The sequence below is a fragment of the Ovis aries genome, chromosome 10 (genome assembly GCF_016772045.2).
Source record: "Ovis aries strain OAR_USU_Benz2616 breed Rambouillet chromosome 10, ARS-UI_Ramb_v3.0, whole genome shotgun sequence".
Lineage (NCBI taxonomy): Eukaryota > Metazoa > Chordata > Mammalia > Artiodactyla > Bovidae > Ovis > Ovis aries.
The window spans coordinates 21,207,665-21,230,377 of NC_056063.1; the positions used below are offsets into that span (position 1 = coordinate 21,207,665).

A 22,713-nucleotide genomic window follows, 5' to 3' on the forward strand; every position below is an offset into this window, starting at 1 on the left:
GAACAGTATATAAATCCTCTTTTCTTGTTTTTAAATCTTATTTACAACTATACCTTTTGTACATTTTCAAAAAGGTTCAGAAGGAAAAAAAAAAAAGGTTCAGAAGGAAACATAAACTAAACAGGGGTTAACTTGAAGGGTTGAAATTAGAGGAAAAAATGGATTTTTAACTTCTTTCTACATTTTTGTACTGTATTAATTTTTACAGTGAGCATCTATACTTAAATAACTAAAAGTAGATAATTTCTTAAAAGGAACCCAATGGTTCAATTCTAATGATTTGACATATTTAGATATTATAAATTAAAACAATTTTTAACTTTCTCAACATTTACAAGTAATCTATGCCTATAATCAAAGTATCTAGCCAAGTGATCCAGTACAGAGATGGAAGGGCTCCACGGGCTAGATCCAAAGAAACACTAGGCTTGCCCTGAGCTTAGCAAAACAGTCCAATATGAAACGTCAAAATTAAGAAGGATGGCAATGTAAAGAAATTGCTTGGCCAGAGGAGTGAAAAAAACAGCAGCAGCATAGACAATGAAACAATGGCACAGAGCTCTTAAATGCTCTACAGTTAAGGTGAATCAATTTCACTAACTTCCACTCAAATCTCTGGCCAAGTCACTAACACTATAATCAATTCTAGGTGACAGATTCTGTTAGGGACTCAGGTAAACATTAGCTTATCTTTTACACATACATGGCTCTCATTTGCAATACTGAAGCACATTCTGTGTAACTTTTTAAGACAAAACCATGACCAAACATAGAAGGTAGAGAGGGAAAACACTATATTTAAATCAAAGGTATCGAATTCTCTGCTACTAACAGCGCTCAAGAAAGGACAGAAAGAAATGTTGTTGGATACAACACAAAACAGCATGTGTCACACCCACATTTTAACATGCATATAGATCACTTGGAGATCTTAACAAAGCGCAAGCTCTGGTTCAGCAGATCTGGGACAAAGACTAAGGTTTCACATTTCTAACAAGATAGCAGGCTAGGAGAGAGGAAACACTAATGTCCACCGACCACACACAGAACAGCAAGGATGTAGCCTGTAATATTTTATAGTTCTGTAACATTTCCCTTACATTTATGTAACTCTCAGTTATTAGCAGATTACAGCACATACTCATTTGTAGACTGAGTTTACAAACACTTTCCACATATAGTCATTGTGATTATAACCTAATCATAAAGGGGGAGCAAGTGGTATTCAGTATATTAAACTTCTTGATCAAGTCAAGAAAGTGTAAATGTATGTAAGTGACATAAACATTTTTCAAACTAGTGTCCAAGAAACAATGGTTCCAAGTACAGAAAACATCTTCTGGTCAGATCAAATGAAAATATGTTGGAATCACCTCTAAAGGCTTTCGAATGCAGTTCCATTCAAATGTTCCTAGAACCTTGCAGGAGACGGATGTGATTTCCCTCCCTCCCTCTACAACAATCATGGGAGATGGAACACATTTTGGAAAACATTACATTACTATGCTGCCTCTCACACCATTCACCCCCAACATACACAATAAATTCTCATAACACAGATCTCCTCTTCGATCTATTAACAGATAGTGTTCATTCCCAACCTCTGAGCTTTGATTGGTTCCCTCATGAAGAATGCTTTTCCTTTTCCCTGCCCACAACCCATCTAATTCCTCATCATTTTTTAAGGCCCAGTTTAAGCCTTCCTCTCCTGCCTTAAAACTTTCCCTGATTACTCTGGCCTTGACTAATTCACTCTTTCCCTCTCCAAATTTTAATATAGTTTTCAAACTTAAATAAAAATATAAACATAAACATTTCCCCAAATAAAACTAGACCTGGAGTGCTTTCATGGAGTATATTTTGAATATACTTCCCTACAATATGCATGTGTTCCTTATGTTCACTTTAAATATATTACATCTCACACAATATCATGAGTATACTTAACACCACTGAACTCTACCCTTGAAAATGGTTAAGATGGTAAATTTTGTTAACACAGTTTTACTATACTTTTAAAAAACACACCATCTTGTTTTGTTTGCTATTGTTTCCTGTGTTTGAATCACGGAAGGGAAGGATCATGTCATCATTCTTCCTCAGCACTGAGCACACAATATTTAAGCACTGGACACTTAAATCACTGATTATAGCCTAATATAGACCTGTCCAAGTTCACAGAGCCAATCAGAATTACTCAAACGTCAACAAGCTTCAAAAAATACAGAAGTCACCTTTACCGCAATATAAATGAATGCTTCCCAAACTTATTACACTAGGCAGTAAGAATATTCCACCTCCTTCCTACTTATGTCCATCCAGTCACCCACTGTCCATTCATTCATGTTTGCCATTCAAACACTGACTACTCTACATCAAGAACTGTTAGATGCATGATACATAATCTCTATTCTCATACATAATAAAAGTATGTTCCAATGGACATACAATAACTCTCCTCTCCTCTCCTCTCCAAGTATCATATTTGGCTACAAATATAATTTGGCAAAAGGAGATAAAATCAAGACATCCTCGTCTATATCTCACTTTCATCCTTAAGCTAAAACTACTTTGACTTGCTTCCTTTAAGAAACAAATCAGCAAATCTATTAATGCCACTAGGGCATGCGCTAAATACTTGCACAGGTATCTCTGCGTCACCTTTATATTTTAACCTAAATCAAAGTCATATTTTCTGTTCAAAAGTTTGAAAACCATCTACTCTTATTTCTGTGTAAGCACACTCATAATTATCCTTCAAAAGCCAAAGGATTTGTCATATTTATAATTAAACAACTATGTACAGTTATTAAAAACCTCATGGATGATGTTGTCCACCCAAAAACTCAAACACATATTTAAGAACCATAATGTCTAAAAATCAAGTTCAAATGTATTAAAACTTAGCAAGAAGTCTTTAAATTATGAAAATTTAAGCCAAATTTAAACATTAAAATCAAAGTTACCTTGACAACAAAGCTCTTAATTGGTATTTTACTGGAGCCTTGTACACATAATACTCTTCAGATTCTATGCCTAAAATTACCAGGCACTTGATAATAGCAATAAGCACTTATATTTTTATCTCATCTGATCCTAAAAACTTGGTGAAGTAAACATGTTTAATCATTGAGATTAAATGATATAACCCTAAGTCATACAACTGATTTTGGCAAAGCCAGAAAGTGGTTCCAACTCTAAATTGCATGGTCTTTCTGAAGCATCTGAATGTCCTAATAGCAGCAGCTAAATTCTCCTGAATACAATTCTACACCAACCTGGATTGTGCCATTTTCATGCAACAAAGAATGGTGTTACAATTGCAGTTGTTGTTGTTTAGTCACTAAGTCCTGTCCGATTCTTTTGCGACCCCATAGACTCCACGAGGCTCCTCTATTCATAAGCTTTCCCAGGCAAGAACACTGGAGCAGACTGTCATTTCCTTCTCCAGATCTTTCCAACCCAGGGAGAGAACCTGTGTCTCCTGCATTGACAGGCGAGTTCTTTTCCAGGGAAGGCCCCAGTACTACAGGATTACAATCAGTTTGGTTTTATTTAATATACTCTACCTGCAGTAAAATTAACTATGTATGGTAGGACTATTCCATTATTTGGTTTCCTGTTGCTCTGTGATGTCTTATTTCCTGCAGTTCTGTGATGCCATATCAATTTTTCTATACATTAAATCAATATACCACTCCCCCAAGAAAAACACAGTAAAACAAAATGTTGTGGATATTACTTACTTTTGAAAACTCTATAACTTCAATCAACTATCAGACACAATATATACAAATTAAAAAATGAAATAATATTAAAAGCTTTTAATGACTTTTAAATTTTTGAAAATACAAGTAAAAATCAAAGGCAGAAAAATGTAAAGAAAAACATGGCCATCCTCATTCACCTCTTTATTCATTTAACTCTACTGTGCCTAAGACCCCTTCCTTTCTCAGGTGAGACAGTTTAGTCAAGAATCACACTAAGAAAAGGAACAGTATTAATTATGATAAAAATCAGAATAATGATTTAATGAATGTAATTTACACACAAAGAGAGGTTTCTTTATTTCCCCAGGGAAGAATTATCCCAACCTCCATATAAAAATGATTGTATTAATATTTATTTAAGCATAAATGTCTAAATATCCTGCAGAAAATGACCAGACCACGTTGTGCCAATAAAGTTTTCTTACATATAGTTTGAGGCTGTTCCTCCTCTGCCTTTTCTAGTATGTTTACTCTTGGCAAAAGCATGTAAACAACTGGAATCTTTCTCTGATATTATCTTTTACCCAGCAAACTAGAACACATTTTTGGTTGTCTGCCAGTATCACAAGATTATTTTTTTCATGTTTTACAAAAATCTGCAAAGTTTAATCAGAGAAGGCAATGGCAACCCACTCCAGTACTCTTGCCTTGAAAATCCCACAGACGGAGGAGCCTGGTAGGCTGCAGTCCATGGGGTCTCTGAGGGTCGGACACAACTGAGCAACTTCACTTTCACTTTTCACTTTCATGCACTGGAGAAGGAAATGGCAACCCACTCCAGTGTTCTTGCCTGGAGAATCCCAGGGACGGGGGAGCCTGGTGGGCTGCCGTTTATGGGGTCGCACAGTCGGACATGACTGAAGCGACTTAGCAGCAGCAGCAGCAAAGTTTAATAATTCTCAAAACTTGAGTCACTATTTTACATTTTTATTCTTAATAAGGGTATCTATGAAGTCACTCAATTTGGAGACAGTTCATATTAGAATTTACCTCAAAATTCACCTCAGTCATAAAACTAGTCTTTATCTTAAAGTTGAAAAGAAAAAAAAAAATTTAAGGTCTGCTACGAGCAAGGCAGCCAGTAGAGGGACTAAAAGTTCACTTGTGCCATTAGCACAGTTAAGCTCACGGCCTCCTCTCAGAGCCCTGGTTCTTGCCATAAAGACTCTAGACATGCAACCAAAATAAATAAATAAATAAAGTACAAAGTATGAATCTACCTCTAGAGATATTTATTGATGGAGATCTTGTCATTTAGGAAATTTAAATTTAATATCGGCCAAAAGTCTCAGCTAAGAGTTCTGCTAAAGATAAACACAAAAACTTTCAATTCAAATATATTCTCTCAATAATTTAACATTATTGTGATGTTAAAGTAAGGCATAAAAATCTTAATATGAAAACCTTAAAAATAAAAATAAAATAGATTTATCCAACTAAAACCTATTGCAATTTTGCAAAAAAATTGCTTTGGAAATGTTAAAACAAGTTATTAGCATTCAGCAGAAATAGTTTTTTAAATGTAAAAATAAGCCTAATTTTCCTTCAAATAAAAACTAACCTGGTTCTCAGATTCAAAATTTTTAGTTTTACCCAAGAAATTTAAAATGTGTATGTGGGGGGGAGGGGCCACAGGAGTCTTACTGTACCCTTAAGCTTGTCTTAGCTATTATCTTCTGAAGTGATAGTGAAAGGAAGGCAGCTCTAACATTCAGTAGACCTTTTAGTAGCTGCCTCTGCTGTAGGACCGAGGGCTCAAGTTTTCCTTCCATGCCACCATGCTCTACCATGGTATCAGTGCTTTAAACAAATCCCAGAAGGACAGCCAAGTGCTTGTCTATGTTACACTTTTCCCAGGACAGGGAAAATGGACACCAGAGATCTGTTCTCTGACTCTCTCCTGTGACAGTATCTTCAGCTTACCAACATCTATCACCAGTGAGCTATATTTTGCTATATGTCAAGGAAGCTATAGCCAGTGGAAATCAACAAAAAAGATGTTTAGATGTAAAACGTTATATGTCTAGGTTAAAAGTATATTACCTAGCAGAAAATCAAAAACTTTCAGAAATAGCCTGTGCTTTTTTCCTATTTAAAACTTCCTTTTCAAGCAAATTAAACTGACAAGTAGAAATGTAGAGAAATGGAAAGGGCAGCTTTAAGAAATAACTAGTACATCACTAAAGGTTCTCATGCATATACTGGAAAAGTACCTAGCAGGATGGTGGCTAAAAATTTTGTAAGTTAAGTTCAAGACTAGAAGCTTTAAGTTCCCTTTATTTACATCTCTGTGGAATCTGCATAAATAGTAAAAATATGAAATGAAGCCTGTATTCATTATCTACCCTATTTTCCTCTAATACCATAGATAATAAAGAAGTAACAATATATGGTCTCCTAAAATGATAAACCAACCACACCTCATATTCATTTAGAAACTGACACTTCCCTTTATATTGTCAAAAATCAATTCTATAAAAAATATAGAAACATTAATATTAAAAATATTCTACTTTAAACTTATTTCTAAAAGAAAAGCATCTAAGAATGCAATTCACATCCAACGTCTTATTAATCATACTAATAAACACTTTTACAACTATACAGAATTGAGAAAAGGTTTTAATACATACTGTGTGAAACAAGTCAACCAGAATCAGTAACATTCTTTAGTTCAATATTGCTCAAACTTCAGACACTTGAAAATCACAACCAGAATTTTTTCAATATCTATTTACAATACTTACATACTTAACATTTTTAACTCAGTATCATTTTTTTAGCTTCAAACTCTAGCAATAAGACCTATGAAATCATAGTTTTGATGTGCAAATTATATTTTCTATTCAATACTCACTGTCAGTAATACTGTTTAGCTTTTGTTTATTAAAGGATGAGAAGGTTCATTATATTACAGGGATGAATACACAACTGCTTAATTATACATTCCAAAGAAAATATAATAATTATTTAAGCCACTAACAGCCCAACAGGCTTACATTAAAATCAATACTCCGAGGCCAGAAATACAAGTTTTATGTTTGTTTTTGAATTCAGCCAGATTATTACTTTTACAGTCAAGATCTCAAGTGGTATGGCATAAATAAATCTTTGATGTAAAAATTCAGATATTCATCTTAAAAAATTAGTGCAAATTAGTGCTTTTAAGTTAATGCTTTTGATTATGTAGAAGAGGTTTCTGAAGGGTACACACTATAAATTGATTTACCATGGTAGCCTCTGAAGAACTGAGTTGAGCAACTATATAAGTTTCTCTAATGCTTAAACTTTTTAACCATGCACATTTATTACATATTCAAAACAAGTACTCTTCAAAATTAAAATATGCTTAATATTCAAAACTAAAACTTTTTAAAAATCTGCTAATGCATAAAAATCTAGTACTTAGAATACACTAAAGCATAAACTAAAAATTTTAGCATAATGACTGAGGAGCAATATCCTAGGATTTGATTGAAATAATAAACTAAATACAGGTGACCCTTGAATGCAAGGTTTAGGGGCGCTGACCCCTGCAGAGTCAAAAATCTACATATAACTTTACAGTCAGCCCTTTATATCTGCAATTTCACCACCTCAGATTCAACCAACCCCCAGATAGTTGTAGCATGTAAGAAATTCCACATGATAAGTGAACCTGCACAGTTCAAACTTGTGTCATTTAAGGGTCAACCATACTAGTAATGTAAAAAATATTCACTATCAGAACTGAAAAATTACAAGCTGGACTTTGTGGAAAAAAGTGTTAGAAACTCAATAAATGATAAGACTAAGTATTAGTGTATCAAAGGAAAGTAATATAAATTCAATATATCTGAAATAGTAAATGGATTGCATAGAATTAATTTCAGCAAAATATGTAATAACAACGGGTTAGGGAATTCCCTGGTGGTCCTGTGGATAGGGTCCACACCCTCACTACCGATGGCCTAGTTTGGTCTGGGAACTAAGATGCCACAAGCCACTGTGGTGCAGCCAAAATACAAATAAAATTTTAAATTTAAAAATGTTAGAAACATAACAGAAAAAGTTAAAAAAATAAACACCAAGATGAAATGAAAACACATTTTCAAAGACAGGGAAAGTTATACAGCAATAATGCTGGAAATCTGACCTCCAAAAAAAAATACACATCTGCCTATTCTATCAAAAAAAATCATCTCCTTGGGTGTTGATTACCACCAAACCTACAGATATCACATTTGTAAAAGTCTGATTAAATCATATATTTAACCATTATCATTACTTCCTTCTAAATATCCACATTATGAATATACTCTCAAAAGAATCAAATGTAACAGCTGTCCTACAAAAAAGATGGACTTCAACCTCAGCATTCTATTATACAAGTATCTTCAAGACCACAACTGAAAATGAAGAACCACCTAATAAACAGTACATCGCAGTAAAGTTAGCAAAGTATCAAAGTTAATAAAGGAAAATAATTCATGATAAGCACTTGGAAAAACTAACAGTATGTTGTATTTCATATGCTATGGCTTAAGGTCAACCTCAAAATAATTTAACTGGATAAACCAAAATGCGAGATTAGTTTTAAAAGGCCCTGCTGCTAAGTCACTTCAGTCGTGTCCGACTCTGTGCGACCCCACAGACGGCAGCCCACCAGGCTCCCCTGTCCCTGGGATTCTCCAGGCAAGAATACTGGAGTGGGTTGCCATTTCCTTCTGGGGGAAAAAAAAAAGTATGGAATTTTTGTTTTCTGGGAAAGAGTTTGTGGCAACCCAATTTCAGTAAGATATTTTTATGAGAAAATATTTAAATTTCTCCAAATTCATCACTTAGGTATATGAACTTGAGTAAAAGGATTTCTAGAAATGCACTCTGACTAGATACAGAGCCAAACATTTACAGATGCTTGTACTAAACACCTTCCCAAGGGTTTATAGATTTAAATTTTTCAAAGTAGATGACATACTTGGGAAACAAAAAACTAACCACATAATATATGGATCTACTGTTAAAAACAAATTTTTACAAGACTTCCTAACTATACATATGAATCCACCAAGGTTTTACAATAGAAATGAACCTCATGAAAAGCAGATGTCACATATGGATGGATTGGTGCCTACACAGACTGCTACATGTTTTTGCTTGATACTATAGCAGACTGAAATGGAAGATCTAAAAACATAAGATAACTTTTCTATATAAGGATTTACATTCAATATAATCTTATTTGGGATTAGACATTATCCATTCTGGATTAACAAAATTTAGATGAAAAGATCCTTTTCTCTTTCTACTACCTGACTTAGGCCCAAAGGTCTGGTTGTAATTACTTGGGTTTTCCTTCTAACTTACTGGTTTGAAAAATAAGACTGACAAAAATGTACAATAAAAATTCAAAATTTTACATTAATGTCTTCCAAAGTACATAAATGATCAGAAACCATCAAAACTCAAGCAATACATCAGGAGTCATAAAAACATCACTTTGCCTATTTCTAATAATCCAAAAGTACTAAAATCTGTCATTATCTTATGGACCCAGCCTTTGTAACAATCACCACTGTGGTTCATAGTCTAACCTTCCACAAAGGTTATTTATCATCTTCAATTTCTGATTAAAAATAATCAATTGGTTTTAATCCTCTCAGAAGAGCTGTTTGGATGCTTCTAATGTTTATAAACTCCAGAATAACCAGAATACTTTGTTGATGTTTCCTCATTCCTAACTAGCTTCACCAGCTTTAAGACAAAGGGAGAGTTTTCCTTCAACACTGATGCCAGCACAACACCTGTCAATGACTAGTTCAACTACACTACCTAATAATAGCTAAGGCTACATTACTTTTTCTCACATACACAGAACTGTTTTCCTTTCTAGAACAAAGTTTTTGAGAAGACATAATCCTTCCAAGGACCTTCATATGTTCTTCAGCTTATCTGAGCAAAACTAATAGATGAGAAATGTTAAAATGTCATTTCAAGATTTAAAAAAAAAGTACACAGGACCTAGAATAAGTTTTGATAAGTCACCACTAGGCTGGGAAAGGCTACCCACTCCAGTATTCTGTCCTAGAGAATTGACAGTCCATGGGGTCGCAAAAAGTCAGACATGACTGAGCAACTTTCACTCACTCAAGCTAATGTAAATTCGTCCTCTGATTACAACTAATTCTATTATAAAATTTTTAAGTAAAAATACTTTTTAGGTTGATACAGAGCCCCTGTTTGAGTTTCCTGACACACACAGCAACTAGAGGGATGGGATGGGGAGAGATGGGAGGGAGGTTCAAAAGGGAGGGAATATATGTATACCTATGGCTGATTCATGTTGAGGTTTGACAGAAAACAAAATTCTGTAAAGCAATTATCCTTCAATTTAAAAAAATAAAGAAATACTTTTTAGGTGCAATTATCTCTCAATACATCAAATTTCAAATCATATAGGCCCTAACAGAAACATCATCACATAATGTAATCCTTACCAGGCTCATCCCAAATAACCTAATTACCAACAATAAAAGGGATCATACATTTTCCATTTGACTTTTCCTCTGCACAAGAACATCTTTCACCTCATCATAACCTCATTTCTAAAATACAATGCTACAAAGCCCTAAAAATGGTCTAAGGTCGAAAGTTTCTCAAAGCTTAAACCTTTCTTGCTTTGAAAATCAAAAACATATTGGGTTTGAAGTACTCATTGTTATCAAAACATTTCTGAACAAGTTAGAGGTCTGGGGGGCCGGGGAAGACTTTCGTAACACTCAGGGAAAAGTATTTTGGAGAAATCTAGAAAGCTTCAATTCAACACCAAAACCCACTATGTCCCCAGTGGCAAGGAATTTCACTTGAGCTGCAACTGTTGGACAGCTAATTTGAGCTTCTTGTGATGTACGCATGTTGGGTTATACAAAAACGTTTACTGTTTTTTCTCAAAGGCTGCAGATTAGAAAAGTTCTTCTAAGCAGGCACTTTGCTAGATGATTAACAAATGTTCTTTTCAATCCTTAAAAACGTTTTCAATTGGTATTATCACCATTTTGTGGGTGACAAAAGTGAAGCAAAGTTAAGGGACTTGTCAGTCAATACAACATCAGCTAGTAGCAGCAGAGCCTGGCACAGCCAGTCCTAATGAAGCAGTTCGTTCTTTCCCTATCACATTTCTTGTTCTTAAAAATCTGGATGAAATACTCCATGTACCTACAATTCCTGGTTTTTTTAATTCAAATAAAAGGAAATTCACAGAAATGGTAATAGGTGTTATTACACTAACAAATTACAGTGCTTATCAATCTTCACCACAATCCTACAAGATAAGATTCTTCCATTCTTATTTTCCTAATGGGGAAACTGAGGTTCAGAGATTACACGACTTGGGTGAAGAGCCAAACAGATTTTTCTCAATTTTAGAAACAATGAAAAAAAAAAAAAAAAAAGAAACAATGCCTAAAGATTTTCAAAAGGATCTTATATCAAAGGAAACTAACTGGTAGTTAACAAATTACAAACTGTCCAGTTAAAAACTTATAATTACAATAGTTAATCCTGGCTGGCATATGACACTGGAGAAATCAACTGACTGACTAGGGTAATAGCACTGTATTAACTGCATCAGAAACTTAGTAAACCAGGAGTACAAAATCAAAGAGTACCATCAAATATACATACATATACACACACACAATTCTGTCAACTATCCCCCACATTCACAGTATTTTTCAGGGAGTGGGGAGGGACAAGGAACTTGGAAGGAAATCCAACTGAATATAACAAACAGTATTTTAACAGGGTATTACAAGAAAAGCTAAATGCAACACAATGACAAAACGAAATGCCTGCTTTTCAGAGGAATTGAAAGAAGGCATATTTCACTAGAGAGCTCCAGATATAACCCCCACCACACAAAGGGATTCACATCTACAGGTTATACCTTTAAATAAAATTTGCTTTTAAATAAAATACAAATTACTAATAAAATCTGCATGACTGTTTCATAACCAACTACTCTCTTTTTCATAATGTGAAATCTTTCATAATGTGACAAAATTAAGCATTTAACTTTACTGGGTCTTACCTTCTACACTTATTAAATAAGGAAAATGAAGTCTAACATTACTTTCAATTCTAAAGCCCCAAAAAACAATAACTATAGTAATACTTACAGGAAGTCTAATGAAAAGTTCTGTCAATAAATGCAAAAAGTTCAATTTGTTTTTCCAAGAGTGTATGTAAAAATTCACTAAGCTTCACACATACTATATATATTTAAGGCGTATCTCAACAAGAAAAGATGGAAGAAATAAGAGGGATCAGGGAATAAAGACAAAATTCAAAAAACTCAGTATTCCATGGTCTGGGACTGTGCTTAAATTAAGCAGATTAATAATAAGGCTAAACAAAAATGAAGTTTGTGTAAAGAAACTACTTCTTTAAAATGAAAAAAAAAAAAAAAAAAAAACCCCAGGGAATTCCATGCCAGTCCAGTGGTTAAAACCTGATGCTTTAACAGCTGTGGGCTAGGGTTCAATTACTGGCCAGGGAACTAAGATGCTGCAAGCCACATGGCTAAAAAGAGAAAAGTAAAAAATAAAATGGAAAAAAAAACAGTGCTGATAATACGTTAGTGTTGATCCACCAAAGGAAAATTATCCACCAAAACAATTTATAAAAGTATAAATTTGAGTGGAGTATGACAACTAAAAATAACTTTAAATATTTAAGAAAATTAACACAGTCTCCTTGCAGAAATCTGTAACACGAACATAGCTAAACAATACTTTTAGTTAATTCTAACCATAAATGACCTTAAAGCAACTGAAAATAATTGAGTAAGTGATATTCTTTCATTCAAATATTTGTTCCTGGTCTTTTAGTTCAAACAAAATTTAATGTATATAATTTTCCATACATAGCTTAATACTAAATTATTGACATTCTTTTGCATAAAGGGAAAATATTCTCTTTGAAGAAATGGAACATATTACTTTCACCTTTTGTACTTTTATTTTCAATAATTTCTAATCAAGACTGCAATGTCTTTAGGATATTCTTTTTCATTTTCTTTTAAAACCATCATTACCAAGGTGTTTTTTTTAATCTTTTAGAAAATAGATTTAGCATGTAAAATGATGAAGACAAACTATAGCAAGTGTTTTCAAAGAAAATAAAACCTGGGTCTTGAAATCTGTCATAAATTACCACCTTCAAAATTACTGCTCAACAGGAAACAAATCATAGCCATGTTACACTACTTTGAGCTCAGTCAAACCTTATTAAAATATCCCTTGATTTACCCAATAGATGCACTCCTCAAAAGTTCCTTGCAAATCAAACGTGTGTAAGTATCATCTTAAACGCACTAGGGGGAGCTCCCTATTTGAAAGAATCCTAAAATATGTGCTTTTGTCTTCTGAGGGTTCCTTTTCTAATTTACATTCCTATAAAAGAATGACTTTCTGACTTATCTACTGAACTATATTCATCCTGTTTTCATTTAACACTTAAAAAATCCAATCCTTTATCCCACCCTTATCAACTATCATTAAGACAACTTTGATCACATTATATTTACTTTTCACACTGCTTCCCTTAGGAAGCAATACAAAGCTCACTCCCCCAAAAAATAAATATATTTAATATGTTACAGATTTCAAAGCATGTAATAAATATCAGCTTTAAATATCACTAGATTTTTATCACTGTACTTTCCAATTCAACAGGGAAGAATAACAGAAAACTAGAGGTAAATAATTTATTCAGGAGAGAAAAGTATGTCTTGTATCTACTGAGCACTTCATAACTTTTGAAGTACATTTTACCGTATCATCCCATTTCAACCTCTCATTGACTCTATAAGGGTATAAGTGGCTTCATTACTGGCAATTTGGGAAACAAAGAAGCAGAGGCACAGGGTAGTAAAGTGACTGTCCAGTGTGACAGTAATTCAATGTCAAGGTCAGACTTTAAATTCCACTTGCACATTCCTAGCCACTGCTCTTCCTTAACACAATTACAGATGGAGAAAAGAACATTTAAACCAGTTTCCTTGCAGAGGGCCCTGTTGCTGCTGCTGCTGCTAAGTCGCATCAGTCGTGTTCGACTCTGTGCAACCCCACAGACAGCAGCCCACAAGGCTCCCCTGTCCCTGGGATTCTCCAGGCAATAACACTGGAGTGGGTTGCCATTTCCTTCTCCAGTGCAGGAAAGTGAAAAGTGAAAGCAAAGTCGCTCAGTCATGTCTGACTCTTAGCGACCCCATGGACTGTAGCCTACCAGGCTCCTACGTCCATGGGATTTTCCAGGCAAGAGTACTGGAGTGGGGTGCCATTGCCCCTATCCATCAGTAATTATTGAAAATAATTTCAGTGACTTTCCAAGACCCCTCAAAGGGGAGGACAGTCTCTCCAACAAATGGTGTTGGAAATACTGGATGTCCAAATGCAAATGAATGAAGCTGGACCCTTACTCCCTATATCATACACCAAAATTAATTCCAAATGAATTAAAGACACAAATGTTAAGATGTAAAAGTAAACCTCCAAAAAGAAAATACAGGGGAAAGCGTGAATACATTGGATTTGGCAATGATTTCTTGGATATGACACCAAAAGCAAAGGCAGTAAAAGATAAATAGGAATACATCAAAAATAAACATCTGTGAAAAGGACAATCAACAGAGTGAAAAGGCAACTCATGGAAAGGGAGAAAATATCTGCAAACTGCACATCTGATAAGAGGATAATATCCAGAATATTTAAAGAACTCCCACAAATCAACAACAGAAAAAAGTAACAATTAAAAAATAAGCAAAGGACTTGAACAGACATTTCTCCAAAACCAATATACAAATGTCCACCCAGCATATGAAGAGATGTACAATATTAAATAATTAGGTAAATGCAAATAAACCAATGTGATAACTCAAATCCATTAAAAGGGCTAATATTAGAAAAAAGGAAAATAGTGTTGTCAAGGATGTGGAGAAACTGAAATCCTTGTGCAATACTGGGTGGAGTAGTAAACAGTATAACCTTTATGTAGAACAATATGGCCTTTTCCTAAATTTTTAAAAAACAGATTAATCAAACAATCTAGCAATTCTACTTCAGGATGTAAAGAGCTGAAAGCAGATCTCCAGAGACACTTGCACATCACGTTCACAGCAGTGTTACTCACAATGGCCAAAAGGTGGAAGCAGCCGAAGTGCCATCACTAACACACAGGCAAAACATGGGATGCACAGAGGAAACTTTTTAAATGTGGTATATACACACAATGGAATATTATTCAGTCATAAAAAGAAATGATACCCTGGTACATGCTACAACATGGAATACTCTATGATTCCATTTACAGGAGCTATCTCTAGAGCAGTCAAATTTATAGAAACAGAAAGTAGAATGGTGCTTTTCTTTGCCAGTGGCTGGGGTTAGGGGGAAATAAGGAGTTATTGTTTTGAAAGGAGTTTCAGTTTTGAAAGATGAAAATGTTCTGGAGACTGGCTGCACAATAACCTGAACACTACTGAACTGTTCATTTAAAAATAGTTAGGATGGTGTATTTGCTATTACATGTTTAAATTTAAAAAGTAGGAAAAAAAGGTTCAGGGACTTCACAGAATGTTCAAGGATAATAATCTACTTTCTTTTGAAAAGATATCTATAGGTCAATAAATACCAAACTACTGTTTATACATTTCTTGGTAGACTAAAGGAAACCAAAAACCCAAATGGGAATCAAGCTTTCATTACTTCACCTACCAGTGTTAAAAGAGAAACCTTTATACATACTACCCGAGAACTAAATGGCTACCGCTTTGGTGAAGAGAAAAAAGCAGTATTACTAGAAATCTACCTGAATTATCTGCTTCGTTCACAAATAGCTCTTTATGCTGAAGAATGAAATTGGCTGGCATTATTCTCCCTGAGATTCACTCAATTTGATCTTGTCTAAAAGCCATTTTTCAATGAGGTAAACACTTGGAATAGAAATCCCTCAAAAAATCAAACACATATTTTATCTCCTTTTATGTTATTATTCAAAGCTTGTCTTCACCAAAGGTATAGAGAAGAAGGTACCATTCTAAGTCCTGGAACAACTGAATCAGTACTAGTGTATTGAGTAGCAGGAATGTGGAATCAGTCCAGTGACAAAAATGATGAACTGCAGGTCAGAGTAATATTTAGAAGCTAAACCTAACTGGAACCTAACTTTAACAATGTTGAAAATAATAGAACAACTTGCTAAAGTATGAAAAATAAACCAATCTACATATGAAATTTTAATCAGATATACATGTCCAACAGATATTAAGGCAGGATCAAATTTTCAGTGCCTCTTTAAAATTCAGCATTATTTGAAACCCTGGTGAACACATGTTTTTAAAAAAAATTTATCAGATTTAGCTGCAATGATAAGCAATTGACTAAGTTGTTACTAAAATTTATAAGGAAGATTGACTACACATCATCCCATGAGTGTAAGAAGTAACAGCAAATGGTACTAATTGTCAAAATTATTTATAAGGACTTCAACATGCAAAGAATTTATTAGTAAGATATACAACGTGCTTGAGAAGACATTCATGAATACTCATTTTCTCAGCCACTTTAACCTTGCTGATGCCCTGCAAGTTCTTACTATACTAGCTAATAGCTCAAACATGTTTTATTTTTAAGTATGTTAATGAAACTTATGCAATAGACATTAAAAACTCTTGGAATTGATTCTGGAAACCCGTATGTGCACGTATGTGGGTGGCACGGACGTGTGGAGGTATCTGTATAAATATGCAGATATATATAAACCCCATTTAAGTGTTTTGGGAAAACTTTTTCAGAAGCTTATATAAAGGTTTTTAGATGCTTTATAAACTCAATATGCCCTTTCATCTAGCTCACCTTTTCTCATTTCCTTCAACTACTGAGATTATACAGAAGTATTTAGTACTATGGGCTCCACAGATCTAGGACAGAGTATGGGAGGGGAAGTACTCAATGTAGAAACACTGAGGTTACAGAAAACAGGTACGCCACAAAAACCAGGCAGACAATCTCACAAAGAAAACATATGAACTATTCACTATTAAATATATGACACTCAAAATTCTCGATCATTTGTCTTAACAAGAAAATATGTATTTAAATCAGCAAGAGAAAAGCCTCATGATGAAAAACAGCTTCTGAAAAGACATTTTCTTCTAATTAAAAGGCTACTCAATCATCATTTTCATTTGGAAAATTATGGCTTCCTAAGTTAGTTTAATGCTAGTATCATTTTTATGTGTCAACTCAGGATATTACTCCTTGCCTCTTCACTTATTCATCAAAATAACTAAAAGGCATAATCTCTACCCCTTGTTGAATCAATAAATCCTGACATTCAAAAACATCCCTATCTCTAGGCTCTTCTCTTGGTGCAAGTGGTAAGAGCACAGCAGGACCACATTCAACCTCAAACTTTCGTGAACTTTATAGACAAGAACTTAAGTGTTCCCGGGTGGAAGACAATTGTGAAAAAGAAAGTATAGGTCTAAGTTACAAATGTCCTCAGCCTCTCCATGACAGTTTTTCCCAAGGAAACACCTAAGAAATATTTTTAATAGGAGGAAGTAAATATGTCTAAGAGTCTTTCCCACTTATGAAATGTGATGCAGAAAAACAGAAAATTAATACTTCTGCTATACACTAACAACCTAACAACCAAATAACAAGTATATCTAATAATAAGGAAATAAGGATAACTGAGTAAGGGCAAGTTTCTTATCTGACTTTGAACTCAAAGTTTAGATCAAGACCTTAAGCACTAAGACTGCATAGTACTACAGATAACAAAGGAATCTGAAAGGGAAATAAAACCATTATTTTAAAGAAACAAACTGAAAAGTTCATGGCAAATCTCCCTAAATTACTAACAGCTGAAACATAAAGCAGCATAGAAAGGGGAAACAAAAAAATTACTGTATAAGAAAATACACATTTACTAATTAAACAGTGGAAGTACAATTCCATAAAAACAGAAACAAACTGACTCCAAGTTGAAATGTATACTTTAAATGCAACAGGACTACATTCAACCATTTCCAAAGATGTTTAGGCAATGAGTAGTCATCCCTAAGAACTAAAGCATAAACATTTCTAAACAAAAGAACAATTCTGCTTCTATATAGAAAAAAACCCAAAAGCTGTAGTTGTGGGAAGATTTCCCTGAAACTTGTGCAACTAATGAAAAGTGTGGCTCATGGAATTTGTGAAAAGAATAAAATGTATACCAAAACGTGTCACTGTGGTAATGGTGCTCTGCACAACATAGAAACTGTCATCTTTTACTTCCTGGGCCAGTTATCTCAAAAAGTGTCATAATGGACCACCTTGCATTATCCCATAGTGAACCATCATGTGGTTTAAGTATCTTGTCTCATCTTCAAACAGCTAAGAGTAAGAGTATTCGAGGAACTGGGGGAATTCAGGGAGAAAGGAAGGGTTCTTTCAGATTTTCCAACAGCCTCTCTTTCAAGGGTTGGGAGTTTAAAAACAAAATTCTGAACCTGCCATTTAATTCAAGAATGGTTTCAGAATTCTTCCTGCAGTGGCTTACTGAACACACTTTAAAAGCTGAGAAATCTTAATGTACTCAGCCAGTACACTGAAAATCTTTTCACCTTTCAGAACTGTTATACAACACAGTTAAACTAAGCCCTTTTGCAACAAATAGAATAATTTCCTCTAACATTTTAAGATCATTTTAATTAACTAGTGTCTGTCAGTCATTGCAAGGGTTGCAGTTGCCAGTGGGTAGGCCATCAGAGAAACAGTGTGGTGAAACAGGATGTTTTCCTTTTATTTCCTGAGTGAGCTTTAAGAGATTAAAACTAAATTTATGTCAACTTTATAGCATTCAGATTCAAATTCGGAACCCAAATACATTTTAAAAAACAAAAAACAAAAAAAAACCTGAGAGCTATAAAACCATATACATTGTGGTCAGAATTCCACTTTGTATTATGTGCATACTGTATTTTAATCTGCAATGTTTCATATTTGTATTTCACAGTATATAGCTTTTGGACTGGGCTGCTTGTCCACAGAAAGAAAAATCAACTGTGTTTCCACCTTAATATTCAACCTACCTGCCCATAGTTGTCTATGCCAGTTACTAATCTATTTAAATTTAATAAATCAAAAGCTGTCCTTAGGGATTGGCCAAGAGTCGTAAGTCCTTCAGCTTGAAGGTTTTTCAGTTCATTCATAAACGTTGCATGGTTTTCTTTCCATCCGGCCTGAAAAGAAAAATGTGAGAATTTCTTTTTTTCACCTTTTAAAGCCAGGTACACACGGACGGTCGTTAACAATCTGCCGTTCACCAAGCAGCTGCTCGACTTTACAGTACGGTTTGGGGTAAAGTGTCAATGCCGTCTCTCTGCTAAAGAAACTCTCTTCCAGAGGTGGCCGAGAATAAACCTGCTGGCTCTACAGCTTTCCGTGGCTACCAGCCTTAATACTTCATAACTTCCCGGGGAGATGCACTCCCCAACCTCGTGCCCAAAAATCCGGGGATGCAGAGGTATTGGTGGAAAGCAGAAGTGAGCAGCACTTCCGAAGTTCACCCGGAGCTGCCCCACCGGCCCCGCGGCCCTCTCGGGGAGAATCCGGAGACCCGGCCCCGCTGCACCCCACCCCACCCCACATCGCAAGCCCCCCGCCCGTCGGCACGCCCCGGCCTCGAGCCGATTCCCCTTTAATGCAAACCCGGGCTCTGCGCGGCCGGGCCCGGCTGTCACTCGGGCTAACTTGAATAAATATCCCCCACAGTTCATTGCTGCCGCTCACGCCGCGGAGGGGAAATGTCGGCCATGTTGATCGCCGCGCCGCCGCCGCCGCCGCCGCCGCCGCCGGGCCGGGCTGGGGAGGGGACGGCGGTGGCCCGGCGACTCCGCGCCGCGCCGGGACGCTCCGGAGCGGGGGGAGGGGGTGGGAGCCCGCAGGGGAGAAGACCTCAGCGCCTAGAGCACAGCGGGTGGGGGAGGGGAGCATAAGGAAGGGTGAATGGGGGGGCGGGGAGGGCGAGAGAGGAAGGGACGGGGAAGGGGAGGGGGAGGGCGAGGGTTGTTACCTTGATAGCATAGGGTGGCTCTTCGAAAGTGACCAGCATATACCTGTCTCCTCGGCTGGCAGGGTCCCGGGCACGGAGCTGCGGGAGAACGGGTGGAAAACGGGAGCAGGAACAGGGCGGGCGAGAGGAAAGCACACAGGCGAGGTTAGCAGGCGGAGAAGGGGCGCCCAGCGGCCCCGCCGCACCCCCCCCCCCCACAGTTACCGCACACGCCGCGGCCGCCCACCCCCCCAACACACAGACACACACACACACATCGGCCCCTCACACACACACCGCCCGGGGCCGGAGCCCGGGCCCTGGCCGAGCCCGGCTCGCAGCGCCCGGCCGCCCGCCCGCCCGCGCGGTGGGGGAGGGGGTCCCCGAGCCCGGCAGCTCCCGCAGTCAGGTCCCCGACACCTCCGCCTCGCCGCCCCTGGCCGCCCTCCCCCCAACCCCTGCCGCCCGCGGGCCGCCGGGCCGGGGTCGCCCCCCGGGCTCGGTCGGTCGGTACCTTCATGAAGGTCTCTACCGCGCCTTTGGCCGTGTCCAGGTAGGTGGTGCCCAGATGGCTGCGCTGGTTCATAGAGGCAGACGTGTCTATCAGGAACAGTAAGATGGGCATAGTGCTGGCCGGGGACACCGGGGCCCGAGGTGGTGGAGAAAGAGGAGATGGTAGAGGTGGAGGCGCCGGTGGCGGCGGCGGCGGCGGCAACCGCCGCTAACGCGGGGCGGGGGAGCGCGGCCCCCGGGAGGAAAACACCGTCTGGGTCTTTCCTCCGGCTGCGGGGAGTTTCTCCCCCGATAGTTGAGAGGAAACTCCCCGGACCCAGTCCTCCCCGTCGTACCCCCGCCTCCTCCGCCTCCTCCTGCCTGCCTGCCCGCTGGGGCGGGCGCCCGGCCGTCTGTCTGTCGGTCCGTTCCCCCCCCGCCTCGGGGGTCCCGTCCCCGCTCCCGGCCCCTGTGTGTGTCCCAGCGGGAGACGGGCCTGGCTCCCTACCCCACCCCCGGCGCAGGGAGTGGGGACCTGGGAGCTGGCGAAGAGGGGAGTGGGCTGAGGGGAGATTGGCCCTGGGGCTGTTGGGAGAAGTTTCAGGGACTCCCTCCGCACCCCGGCGGTGTCACCACTTTCTCAGCCCCTCTCGCTACTGAAGCGCTTTTCTCCCTCACACTCCGGTTTTAACTCGGGCAGGGGCCGCAGAGGCTCCGCCCTCTGACACGTCCTCTGGCCACGTGACGCACCGCCCCGCTAGTCTATTGGCTGGCCCCTGGCCTCTTATTAGCATATTCAAACAGCTCTGGGGCGGGGAAAGCTTGGAGGCCGGCTCCGGGAACAGTTATGGAGCACGCGCAGAGGCGGGGCGTCGGGTGCGCGCGAGAGCGAGCGCGAGGGGAGAGCAGGCGGGCCGGCCGACGCGGAGGCGGGCTCCGGGAAGGGGCGGAGACTGGCCACGGAAGGGCCGTGGGGTGGGGGCTGCGTCGGCGCGCCCAGGGCCGGCGCGGCTGTGAGTCTGCGCGTCAGGCACGGCGGCCTCTCCTTGGCTGTCGGAGGTGGTAGGGGTCGGGGGAAGGGAAATGGAGGTTGGCCTCAGCTCCTCTTCTGAGGTCTTGGTAGCGAACCCCTTCCCTGTGGGCCAGTGAGGAGGGATGAGTATAGCGTGATCAAAAGCCCGGGTAGGAGTCAGCGGCAGGCCCGCGGTCGCCCCCCAGAGGAGGGCTCTGGGCCGGCGGTCGTCGGAGGAGGTTCCTTGGCCCTCGGAGGGCCGGCCCCGGCGCGGGCGGGGCGGGGGAGGGGAAGTGAGAGGTTGTTTATGACCAGGGACTAATCTCCTCCGCTAGTCACACCGCTCCCGCTGGGGAGTGGGGACCACGGGCAACCCTCGCCCGCAGCCGTGCTTGGCCCTGGGCAGCGACCGAGGGCGAGGGCTGGACCTGGCCAGTACCCCTCTCGTTGCAGGACCCACCGAAAAGGATATAAGCCATTCGCCCCCCACCAACTCAGCCCTAAAAGGACAGTCGGGAAAGATGCAAATATCGATAAACTGTTTATAGCCCTTTTTATACTGGGAGGGAAATAACCCGTCTTACCCAAAGAAGTAACCTCTGTCAAGCCATATTTACTTAGAGCCATCGAATGTTAGTTTTCAGAGCTAAAAGGGACGCTGGCAAATCATAATCCATTACTCTTTATTTAAACAAACTGACTTGGCTGCCCAGGTGACACGTAAGATTGGTTCTGCATAACCCTTCCAGTGCTCTTTCACATACACTGTATCAGGCTCCATCCAGATACTGCATGAGGGAAGACATTCTCGGTTAAAAACCAGCCCCTGTCATCAAGCCAGATGACATAATGAATCTTAAATGTCCGAGGAAAAGTTTCCTCAAATATGCTAGTCGACAGTTTGACTTAGGGACATACAACCCATATAAGACAAGTCTTCCCTACTAGCCTTACATTTCTACCGTTTATTCTGAAATTCTTAATTATTTGCCTACTGGTCATTGAAAGAAATTGTTCCTATTACTGTTAACGTAAAACATGTTTTGTGGCATTTTTTTAAATTTTGAATTTTTTAACTTAGACTTTACTAACATTTAAGATAGTCTCTGAACTTTTGTTATAGTAGGGCTAGTTCAGTAATACACTTCTGTGAGTAGGTTCCATGGAAGAGTAAAGTATTTTTAAGAGATTTAGACTACAAGATAAGGTGGAGTAGAGAGATTACATCCAGTATTTGCTAAGTGGAGTTAAAAATGATTAAAATATTATCCCTGCCTTCAAAGAACTTATGGTTTTTCTAGAAAAATATTGCCCATATATTAGCTACTACAGAACAGAAAGTGATTAGATACTAAA

The 22,713-nt window shown here is 38.6% G+C and overlaps 1 protein-coding gene across 19 annotated transcripts in view; it reads right to left on the reverse strand.

Moving 5' to 3' along the window:
- INTS6 (integrator complex subunit 6) overlaps positions 1 to 21,003 on the reverse strand; it is a 105,471-nt gene extending 84,468 nt beyond the window's left edge. For 10 of the 19 annotated variants that reach the window (XR_009595206.1, XR_006060942.1, XR_006060940.1 and 7 more), the window contains exons 1-4: positions 20,368 to 20,621; positions 19,875 to 19,952; positions 19,511 to 19,764; positions 18,892 to 19,041 (exon numbers count right to left, since the gene is read on the reverse strand). Coding sequence is in view for 11 of the 19 variants with exons in the window: in XM_042254755.1 (XP_042110689.1) it covers positions 18,892 to 19,011 (120 nt within the window). In the remaining 8 variants the exon portion in view is untranslated. Of the gene's footprint in view, positions 1 to 18,891; positions 19,042 to 19,510; positions 19,765 to 19,874; positions 20,204 to 20,367 lie in introns of those variants that run through there. The other 9 variants (XR_009595210.1, XR_009595208.1, XR_009595207.1 and 6 more) reach the window with 3 other exon arrangements.
- Between the last annotated feature and the right edge of the window lie 1,710 nt (positions 21,004 to 22,713).